At 31.7% G+C, this 12,244-nt stretch overlaps 1 protein-coding gene across 1 annotated transcript; it reads right to left on the bottom strand.

Annotated features, from left to right (window-relative positions):
• Positions 1-5,664: 5,664 nt before the first annotated feature.
• On the bottom strand, positions 5,665-11,643 carry LOC124445201. Its single transcript, XM_046995908.1, has 6 exons — positions 11,440-11,643; positions 11,250-11,367; positions 10,892-11,053; positions 6,677-6,826; positions 5,806-5,880; positions 5,665-5,708 (listed from the first exon to the last, which is right to left on the bottom strand). Exons 1-6 carry the CDS (start codon positions 11,452-11,454, stop codon positions 5,665-5,667), a joined length of 564 nt encoding a protein of 187 aa, XP_046851864.1. The 5' UTR covers positions 11,455-11,643.
• Between the last annotated feature and the right edge of the window lie 601 nt (positions 11,644-12,244).

The raw sequence follows: 12,244 nt of genomic DNA, 5'->3' as shown, positions 1-12,244 counted from the left end.
AAATTCTACAGTTGATTTATTTATTGTATTCAATGTTTCCTGTCTCATTATGTAAGTTAACTATGAACCAAATAAAAGTTAGAAAATTTCCAAGAACATAAAACACAAAAGTGATCAAGCAAAACACTTCACAATCCAGGAAAACAAATACTTACCAAAAGCTTTGCGAGGAATGGCCACCTTTGGTATTGTGTCACAGCTTCCTGGAGCAAAAGCAAGATTGTCGATAGCTGCAAAGTTGTAGTAATGCCTCAAAACAGCTTCAACGATTAACTATGAACAAAAAGTAAGTGCTTTGACTAATTGAGAAAGTTTAAAGTTGGATAAGTATGTCTAATTTCCGTACCCTAGATAGACCCATTGTAAAATTAACTGTGACTTGGCCTTTTTTCCACTTAGTTGCTTGATCACCATTTAATGACCACAGTAAAAGATTGTATCCATTGTGAAAATATTCTTGGTAAATATTTAATGACCCATAATAACTGTAATACATGTAATACGAAAATGAAAAACACACGAGAGAGACGTTGCGATAGTTTCCAACCAACCAAGCTTTGCCTGAAATATCTGATCCAAAACTAAGATATCGTCCTACAACACATGAAGAAATGTAAGATATATGTAGACTATATATATAAAGAATAAGAATATCGTCCTACAACACATGAAGAAATGTAAGATATATGTAGACTATATATATAAAGAATAAAAATATCGTCCTACAACACATGAAGAATTGTAAAATATATGTAGACTATTATATATAAAGAAATAAAAAATTATCGTGGTTTAACAAATTCAATAAACAAAATGTTTTAAAAAACCATAATAGCTATAAAATTATTATCTATTTTTGTGTCTTTTAGCTGAATGAAACTACATCTGATTTTAATTTTAAGTAAGTATCTATTTTAGATCCAGCAATATATTTATGACGTTAGATTTTATTAAGAAATAACTTACTGTTTGACATTTAAAATCTGAGTTGTCATTTAAAGACAAAATCTTAAGTACTCTTCACCATTTTTCTTTTTTTAATTCAAGCAGTTGTACATACAACACTTATTCACTATAAACGCTGCCATCTTACCAATACTGAAGCCTGTAGCATCATAGCGTGGTGGGTCATAAAATGATGAGTATGATGTACGAAGTTTCCAGTCAAAGTCATCGTCACCTTCTACGTTGTGCCATGGACATAAAGTAGTTCCCAGTCCCTTTTCAAAATCACATCTTTTGACTGAAAGAAGAAGAAATCGAAAGTTAAACAGCCATATTAGTTGTTATAGAATATAGGAAAAGTCTGAAATGCATTTGTATGGAATAAAAACACACCACACAAGATAATGGGTTTTCAACTGCAAAAAGTGTTGTGTAAATTGTACACAAAAATTTCAGTAAAATGTGTATCCACAGTGACACAAACGCTAGTGTATAGACTACATAAAACTATTGGTAAATTTAATATTTTGAGTGAAAGGATGAATTACACACTTTTGGGAAAATGTATAACACAAAATTGTAAGTAAATATAGAAACAGACAATGCATTTACAGCAACACAGGTTTTAGAGTAAAATTTCTATTAAAACACACTTATAAATAGGTATAAAGAGATAGTCGTTTATTGTGTAGAAAATTACATTGATCAATAAGACATGTATACTACAAGACCAACCATATATTAATAGTCGTAATACTAACTAGCTGACAGCGTCATGCAGCATATGCGGCGCTAGTCAATATAAAGATAACATGCATCGATTATATGTGGATTACTGTATTTTTAAGAACTCGTGAAAATATATTTTCCGTGCAGACATCCCTTCCGGTAAATAACATATATTTTATGAGTCAACTTAAAAATTAATTTGATTACACTTATTACAAAACATTGTAAAACTTGCCTAAATTGCGCAACTCTTCACTTTAACGCTCTGCTCTACATGATTTTGTGTATAACAATTTACACAAAAATCAGCAAATTGTTTACTCAAAGAAATTTGTATATTTTCAATTCAAAAAAGTAAGTTAAGATTTTACCGTAGTTTTAAGTTGACAGAACTCAAATTTTAGTTAAATTAGACGATTTACGCAATTAATTGCGTAAATTTACACAAAATTTTACGCAGTCCGTTTAACATTATGTTTCACGTAAGGTTTAAATCAGGGGTCTCCAAACTTTACAGCCAGAGGGCCACATGACTTTCATCCAGCATGTTGAGGGCCGACGAATCGTATACCGCTGGTCAAAGAGCGAATATTTTAATAAAACGAAGTACATAACACAAGCTTCATTAGTTAAGAAAATATTTATTCAAAATTTAAAGGTTAAATTTCAACAAAGTGTAATATCATAACAAAATCACAATTAGTCTGTTCAGTTTTCTCAATGTGAGTGGTGAAATTGGCTTTCTTAAGTGTCTCTGCGGGCCGGATTGAGAGGCCCAACGGGCCGCATCTGGCCCGCGGGCCGTAGTTTGGAGACCCTGGTTTAAATGATAAAAGCATCAAACTTATAAATACACAAATTATTTTACGTTTTAATCAATCAGCAATTCTTGTTTGTAATTTGGCTACGTTTGCTGAAAGTTCAGCAAAAAAACTCGAAATTGTGTAAAAAAATTTCCAGTCTCAGAAGTCGTCGACACACAAAAATCTTTAATGTTCACTAAATTTATCAAGAATTTCACTAAACAACTTAATGACAAAAATTTCTTCCAGCAAGAGTGAAGATCGTTCTATATACTTAATATATTTGTAAAACCCACGGTAACTTTACTATTAAAATATGTCGAATTGTAGATTATGAATGTTAAAATTGCTTTTTAAATGTTATGTGGACTGTCTTGGTAACTTTTTCAAGTATTTTGAAGAAAAGATTATATATAAGTCTACTTTATATACTTTTTTAACCTAAATACAAATTTTACTATATGCAATTTAAATGCGATATTTGGGGTATATTCTGAACTAGCAATTTGTTAAAATATTTCGTAAGCGTGTTATATATAAATAACAACGAAACAAATCAACGCTAATATTTATGATGTTCAATGATTGAAAAATCATATGTAAATAGTTTCAAACTACTGCTCCATAAAATTGTTAAAGAAAATCAACAACATGCACTGTCTTTATTTCTATCGTACCAGAATGCAGCGTTGAAAGACGTGCTAGAAATATGGATTTTACTTTATAGGCATATGAAATATCAGTGCATTATCAACTCTAGCCATGCAAACAAGGTATATCTACAAATTTTACGGATTATTCCTATATTATTAATAGAAAACAAAGAAATAGCTAAATTATATACAACAAATCGTACCTCTTCCAGGATCACCTAAATATGAACTATCAAAATATCTATGTAACATTCTTTATTCTCTAGTCAAAAGTTCGCCTCACACCATCAAAAACGCCACCACCTTCCTCGTCAACATTGACACCGTTAAACTACAACCAGACACAGACACAGTTATGATATCTTACGACGTGACATTACTCTTCACATCCATACTAGTAGACACAGCCAAAGTATTAAAAACGAACTATTTACAAACGACAAATCTTGGCAAGCCACGACACAACTTGACAAAAATGACATCTTAGACTTACTCAGTCTTTCCTCTTCACTGAATTCTCCTTACAGAACTCATACCATAGACAAATTTCAGGCACACAAATTGTGTCACCACTATCCACCTTCACCGCAGAAATTATAATGCAACAACTTGAATCACAATCAGTCACCAACAACACAAACATCAGACTGAGGAAAAGATGTGTCGACGACATCTTTGCCATTGTCAAGAAAGACAAAAATGAACAAATCCTACAAACCTTAAACAATACAATGATAAACATAACCTTTACTAAAGATGAAGACATGAAAAACAACTTACTTTTCTCTGTATCCTACTGACTAGAACAGCACACTAAACACACATATTGTGGCGCAAAACGACCCACACAGACCAAATATTTGATTTCAACATCAATCACCCAACACAACACAAAATATGCTGCATACGAACACCTTTTCATCAGAATCAACACTTATTGTAACACCGAAAAGGCTAAGAAAACAGAACGCAATTACTTATACTCCACATTTATAAAAACAATTACAATAGAAAATTTATAAACAAAATTATAAACAAAACACAAAACAAAACCCAAACCAACAAAAGTAACGAATAACCCTATGAAACAGTAAAAACAATCACATCCATGCATACATAAACGGAACATCAAAAAAGACTGCATGACTTCTTCGACCATTCAATATAAACGTCGCAAACAAACCAACACAAAAGACAAATCATATTTTGCCAAACATAAAGAGAAAACAACAACAATTCATGATACAACGGACGCAATCCAAACTCATTAACGACAGAACACACGTTTGCAAATAACGACGCATAGGATTAGACAGAAATTAAAGTACTCGGACGCGCACAGACAAAACACGCACGCAAATTTAAAGACGCTTGGTACAGTAAAGACAACGACACAATGAACAAACATATTGACATACCTATCGTATATATTCACAACTAAAGAAAAACGACAAAAAATCTACTAACGACACTCAAACCACAGCAACTTACGGTAATAATATATATTAACACAATCCTATTCACAATACACCCAAACCCACAACAACATATTTCACGTCATTCAATCACCTAAATGCACCATTAGTAAAATAACTTATCCGGATAAACTTTTATCTTTCTAAAATACATATATATAAGTTTAAAGAATGGTAATCCAGACATGCTTTATTGTAGTGCATGCCGTTATGTAATCTAGTACCTAATAACCAATTGCATATACAGTAAATAATAAATTATCTGTCAGTTTCCTGAAGATCGCCCTATGGCGTGAAACACCAAGTAGTGACAGCAAAACTTATCAATATATTAACTATACAATACATTGATTTTTTAATACTGAATTGTAAGTAGCAATGCTGAAAATTACCATATATACATTGTTGTTCAATTATACATGGTTTCAGTTTATCTTTGTTGTTTTAGTATTTTGTCAAAGTGTTTCCTTCATGTGGCTTTGTATAGATAACCAAGGTTAAAATCAACGCAAATACTCCCGATGTTCAAAATTACAAAAATCACGAATAAATATTTTTAAAATGCTGCTTCATAAAATTGATAAAGAAAATCAACAACAAGTAGTGTCTTCATTTCTATCGTCACAGAATGGAGCGTTGAAAGACGTGCAAGAAATACGGATTTTACGAAATAACATACGACATATAAGTATATTATCAAATCTAGTTCTGCAAACAAGGTATGTACAAGTTTTACGTTGGGGATTATTCCATTTAGTAGAAAAATAAGGAAAACATAAAACAAAAATATGTTTATAATACATTGATTTTTCAAAACAGAAATTTTACTAATAATAATAAAATTACCTTTTATACATTCTCGTTCACTCACTGCACCAACATTGATGGTACCTTTACCTCATTACAGGAAGACAACGAGTTTGTTTTGATATGGTTGATATGTATAGATGGGACATTTTTACATTTCTTATTTTAAAGGAAAAAATGAACCATTGAACAATCTATAAAGACGATTAATGAAAATAAAACGTTGACTGACAATTGAAATTTACAGTTGATTTATTTATTGTATTCAATATTTTCTGTTCCATTATGTAAGTTAACTATGAATCAAATGAAATGTTTAGAAAATTTTCAAGAACATTAAAGCAAAGATTGATCAGGCAAAACACTTCACATTCCAAGAAAACAAATACTTACCAAAAGCATTGCTAGGAATGGCCACCTTTGGTATTGTGTCACAGCTTCCTGGAGCAAAAGCAAGATTGTCGAGAGCTACAAAGTTGTAGTGATACCCCAAATCAGCTTCAACGATTAACTATGAAGAAAAAGTAAGCGGCTTGGACAAATTGACGAATTTAAAGTTGTATAAGTATGTGTAAGTTCCTACCCTAGATAGACCCATTGTAAAATTAACTGTGACTTGGCCTTTTTCCACTTAGTTCCTTGATCACCACTTAATGACCACAGTAACAGATTGTATCCATTGTGAAAATATTCTTGGTAAATATTTAATGGCCCAGAATAACTGTCATGCACGTAATACGAAAATGAAAAACACACGAGAGAGTCGTTGCGATAGTTTCCAACCAACCAAGTTTTGCCTAAAGCATATGATTCCAAACTAAGATATCGTCCTACAACAAATGAAGAAATGTAAGATATATGTAGACTATATATATAAAGAATAAAAATATCGTCCTACAACACATGAAGAAATGTAAGATATATGCGAACTTTATATATAAAGAAATATAAAATTATCGTGGTTTAACAAATTCAATAAACAAAATTTTTTAAAAAATCATAATAGCTATAAAATTATCATCTATTTTTGTGTCTTTTAGCTGAATGAAACTACATCTGATTTTAATTTTAAGTAAGTATCTATTTTAGATCCAGCAATATATTTATGACGTTAGATTTTATTAAGAAGTAACTTACTGATTGACATTTAAAATCTGAGTTGTCATTTAAAGACAAAATCCTAAGTACTCTTCATCATTTTTCTTTTTTTAATTCAAGCAGTTGTACATACAACACTTATTCACTAAAAACGCTGCCATCTTACCAATACTGAAGCCTGTAGCATCATAGCGTGGTGGGTCATAAAATGATGAGTTTAATGTACGAAGTTTCCAGTCAAAGTCATCGTCACCTTCTACGTTGTGCCATGGACATTCAGTAGTTCCCAGTCCCTTTTGAAAATCACATCTTTTGACTGAACGAAAAAGAAATCGAAAGTTAAACAGCCATATTAGTTGCTATAGAATATAGGAAAAGTCTGAAATGCATTTGTATGGAATAAAACACACCACACAAGATAATGGGTTTTAACTGCAAAAATGTTGTGTAAATTGTACACAAAATTTCAGTAAAATGTGTATCCACAGTGACACAAACGCTAGTGTATAGACTACATAAAACTATTGGTAAATTTAATATTTTGAGTGAAAGGATGAATTACACACTTTTGGGAAAATGTATAACACAAAATTGTAGGCAAAAATATAGAAACAGACAATGCATTTACAGCAACACAGGTTTTAGAGTAAAATTTCTATTAAAACACACTTATAAATAGGTATAAAGAGATAGTCGTTTATTGTGTAGAAAATTACATTGATCAATAAGACATGTATACTACAAGACCAAGCATATATTAATAGTCGTAATACTAACTAGCTGACAGCGTCATGCAGCATATGCGGCGCTAGTCAAAGTAAAGATAACATGCATCGATTATATGTGGATTACTGGATTTTTAAGAACTCGTGAAAATATATTTTCCGTGCAGACATCCCTTCCGGTAAATAACATATATTTTATGAGTCAACTTAAAAATTAATTTGATTACACTTATTACAAAACGTTGTAAAACTTGTCTAAATTGCGCAACTCTTCACTTGAATGCTCTGCTCTACATGATTTTGTGTATAACAATTTACACAAAAATGAGCAACTTGCTTACTCAAAGAAATTTGTATATTTTCAATTCAAAAAAATAAGTTAAGACTTTACCGTAGTTTTAAGTTGACAGAACTCAAAATTTTAGTTAAATGAGATGATGTACGCAATTAATTGCGGGGTCTCCAAACTTTACAGCCAGAGGGCCACATGACTTTCATCCAGCATGTTGAGAGCCGACGAACCGTATACCGCTGGTCAAAGAGCGAATACTTTAATAAAACGAAGTACATAACACAAGCTTCATTAGTTAAGAAAATATTTATTCAAAATTTAAAGGTTAAATTTCAACAAAGTGTAATATCATAACAAAATCACAATTAGTCTGTTCAGTTTTCTCAATGTTAAGTGTGAAATTGGCTTTCTTAAGTGTCTCTGCGGGCCGGATTGAGAGGCCCAACGGGCCGCATCTGGCCCGCGGGCCGTAGTTTGGAGACCCTGGTTTAAATGATAAAAGCATCAAACTTTTAAATACACAAATTATTTTACGTTTTTAATCAATCAGCAATTCTTGTTTGTAATTTGGCTACGTTTGCTGAAAGTTCAGCAAAAAAACTCGAAATTGTGTAAAAAATTTCCAGTCTCAGAAGTCGTCGACACACAAAAATCTTTAATGTTCACTAAATTTATCAAGAATTTCATTAAACAACTTAATGACAAAAATTTCTTCCAGCAAGAGTGAAGATCGTTCTATATACTTAATATATTTGTAAAACCCACGGTAACTTACTATTAAAAATATGTCGAATTGTAGATTATGAATGTTAAAATTGCTTTTTAAATGTTATGTGGACTGTCTTGGTAACTTTTTCAAGTATTTTGAAGAAAAGATTATATATAAGTCTACTTTATATACTTTTTAACCTAAATACAAATTTTACTATATGCAATTTAAATGCGATATTTGGGGTATATTCTGAACTAGCAATTTGTTAAAATATTTCGTAAGCGTGTTATATATAAATAACAACGAAACAAATCAACGCTAATATTTATGATGTTCAATGATTGAAAAATCATATGTAAATAGTTTCAAACTACTGCTCCATAAAATTGTTAAAGAAAATCAACAACATGCACTGTCTTTATTTCTATCGTACCAGAATGCAGCGTTGAAAGACGTGCTAGAAATATGGATTTTACTTTATAGGCATATGAAATATCAGTGCATTATCAACTCTAGCCATGCAAACAAGGTATATCTACAAATTTTACGGATTATTCCTATATTATTAATAGAAAACAAAGAAATAGCTAAATTATATACAACAAATCGTACCTCTTCCAGGATCACCTAAATATGAACTATCAAAATATCTATGTAACATTCTTTATTCTCTAGTCAAAAGTTCGCCTCACACCATCAAAACGCCACCACCTTCCTCGTCAACATTGACACCGTTAAACTACAACCAGACACAGACACAGTTATGATATCTTACGACGTGACATTACTCTTCACATCCATACTAGTAGACACAGCCAAAGTATTAAAAACGAACTATTTACAAACGACAAATCTTGGCAAGCCACGACACAACTTGACAAAAATGACATCTTAGACTTACTCAGTCTTTGCCTCTTCACTGAATTCTCCTTACAGAACTCATACCATAGACAAATTTCAGGCACACAAATTGTGTCACCACTATCCACCTTCACCGCAGAAATTATAATGCAACAACTCGAATCACAATCAGTCACCAACAACACAGACATCAGACTGAGGAAAGATGTGTCGACGACATCTTTGCCATTGTCAAGAAAGACAAAACTGAACAAATCCTACAAACCTTAAACAATACAATAATAAACATAACCTTTACTAAAGATGAAGACATGAAAACAACTTACTTTTCTCTGTATCCTACTGACTAGAACAGCACACTAAACACACATATTGTGCCGCAAAACGACCCACACAGACCAAATATTTGATTTCAACATCAATCACCCAACACAACACAAAATATGCTGCATACGAACACCTTTTCATCAGAATCAACACTTATTGTAACACCGAAAAGGCTAAGAAAACAGAACGCAATTACTTATACTCCACATTTATAAAAACAATTACAATAGAAAATTTATAAACAAAATTATAAACAAAACACAAAACAAAACCCAAACCAACAAAAGTAACGAATAACCCGATGAAACAGTAAAAACAATCACATCCATGCATACATAAACGGAACATCAAAAAAGACTGCATGACTTCTTCGACCATTCAATATAAACGTCGCAAACAAACCAACACAAAGACAAATCATATTTTGCCAAACATAAAGACAAAACAACAACAATTCATGATACAACGGACGCAATCTACATGATGCCATTTAAAGATTGCTCAAAACAATACATATAGGACAAAAATCGAAGAAAATCGAAACAAGACTCACAGAACACAAAAACGCCATAAAACGACGAGATCCAAACTCATTAACGACAGAACACACGTTTGCAAATAACGACGCATAGGATTGGACAGAAATTAAAGTACTCGGACGCGCACAGACAAAACACGCACGCAAATTTAAAGACGCTTGGTACAGTAAAGACAACGACACAATGAACAAACATATTGACATACCTATCGTATATATTCACAGCTAAAGAAAAACGACAAAAAATCTACTAACGACACTCAAACCACAGCAACTCACGGTAATAATATATATTATCACAATCCTATTCACAATACACCCAAACCCACAACAACATATTTCACGTCATTCAATCACCTAAATCCACCATTAATAAAATAACTTATCCGGATAAACTTTTATCTTTCTAAAGTACATATATATAAGTTTAAAGAATGGTAATCCAGACATGCTTTATTGTAGTGCATGCCGTTATGTAATCTAGTACCTAATAACCAATTGCATATACAGTAAATAATAAATTATCTGTCAGTTTCCTGAAGATCGCCCTATGGCGTGAAACACCAAGTAGTGACAGCAAAACTTATCAATATATTAACTATACAATACATTGATTTTTTAATACTGAATTGTAAGTAGCAATGCTGAAAATTACCATATATACATTATTGTTCAATTATACATGGTTTCAGTTTATCTTTGTTGTTTTAGTATTTTGTCAAAGTGTTTCCTTCATGTGGTTATGTATAGATAACCAAGGTTAAAATCAACATAAATACTCCCGATGTTCAAAATTACAAAAATCATGAATAAATATTTTTAAAATGCTGCTTCATAAAATTGATAAAGAAAATCAACAACAAGTAGTGTCAATCAACACATTGATTTTTCAAAACAGAAATTTTACTAATAATAATAAAAATTACCTTTTATACATTCTCGTTCACTCACTGCACCAACATTGATGGTACCTTTACTCTCATTACAGGGAAGACAACGAGTTTGATTTGGATATGGTTGATATGTATAGATGGGACATTTTTCACATTTCTTACTTTTAAAGGAAAAGAATGAACCAATTGAACAATCTATAAAGACGATTAATGAAAATAAAACGTTGACTGACTATTAAAATTCTACAGTTGATTTATTTATTGTATTCAATGTTTCCTGTCATTATGTAAGTTAACTATGAACCAAATGAAAAGTTAGAAAATTTCAAGAACATTAAAACAAAAGATTGATCAACAAAACACTTCACATTCCAAGAAAACAAATACTTACCAAAAGCATTGCTAGGAATGGCCACCTTTGGTATTGTGTCACAGCTTCCTGGAGCAAAAGCAAGATTGTCGATAGCTACAAAGTTGTAGTAATGCCTCAAAACAGCTTCAACGATTAACTATGAAGAAAAGTAAGTGCTTGGACTAATTGACAAAGTTTAAAGTTGAATAAGTATGTCTAAGTTCCGTACCCTAGATAGACCCATTGTAAAATTAACTGTGACTTGGCCTTTTTTCCACTTAGTTCCTTGATCAACACTTAATGACCACAGTAAGGGATTGTATCCATTGTGAAAATATTCTTGGTAAATATTTAATGGCCCAGAATAACTGTCATGCACGTAATACGAAAATGAAAAACACACGAGAGAGTCGTTTCGATAGTTTCCCACCAACCAAGCTTTGCCAGGTGAACTTGATTCAGAATAAAGAACTCGTCCTGCAACACAAGAGAAAATGTAAAATATAGTTACTGTGTAGACTAGATATATAAAGAATGCATATTTATTGATAAATCATTTATTTAAGATTGCTTGATCAACCATTACAGTAATGCTCGTAAAGAGATTGATTTATGTTGTTCAAAACACCTTGTACAGTAAGATAATTAAGATTTTTGTGTAATTGTAAAATTTATTTCACCAATTTTTTATTTGTAAATTTATGAATAAAAAATTATAGTTGTTCAGGAGGGGCGGAAGAGGGCGACCAGGGGCGGTTATATCACACCCATCGGGGAGCCCTATAATTCTCATGTCGTGGAAAATGTGACAGTTTGTCAAGGGTGGGAAGAAAATTAAGAGTTTCTAATTTCGATAGTTGTTGTTTGTTTGTAGCTTTAACCAGTAAAAGCTTTTGAACATAAAAAGTAAGAAAAATTTGTTTCTTCAAAGATACTAGCTTTTGGATTTTGCATATGACAGTAGATAATTTTATTACGTTGAAGCAAACTTCAGCGTTATGCCGCTAGCTACTTTTAGTGCTCTGGCTATAGAT

Source organism: Xenia sp. Carnegie-2017, unplaced genomic scaffold, assembly GCF_021976095.1.
Source record: "Xenia sp. Carnegie-2017 unplaced genomic scaffold, XeniaSp_v1 HiC_scaffold_22, whole genome shotgun sequence".
Classification (NCBI taxonomy): Eukaryota; Metazoa; Cnidaria; class Anthozoa; order Malacalcyonacea; family Xeniidae; genus Xenia; species Xenia sp. Carnegie-2017.
This window is presented reverse-complemented; position numbering and strand designations above follow the sequence as displayed.

Excerpts from the sequence above, each read along its gene's own strand:
- LOC124445201 (XM_046995908.1), bottom strand. Across the intron at positions 5,881-6,676 it reads TGCTACAGGCTTCAGTATTG|CTCTCGACAATCTTGCTTTT; the intron begins GTAAGATGGCAG and ends ACAACTTTGTAG. Across the intron at positions 5,709-5,805 it reads CATTCCTAGCAATGCTTTTG|TTAACTTACATAATGGAACA; the intron begins GTAAGTATTTGT and ends TTTGATTCATAG.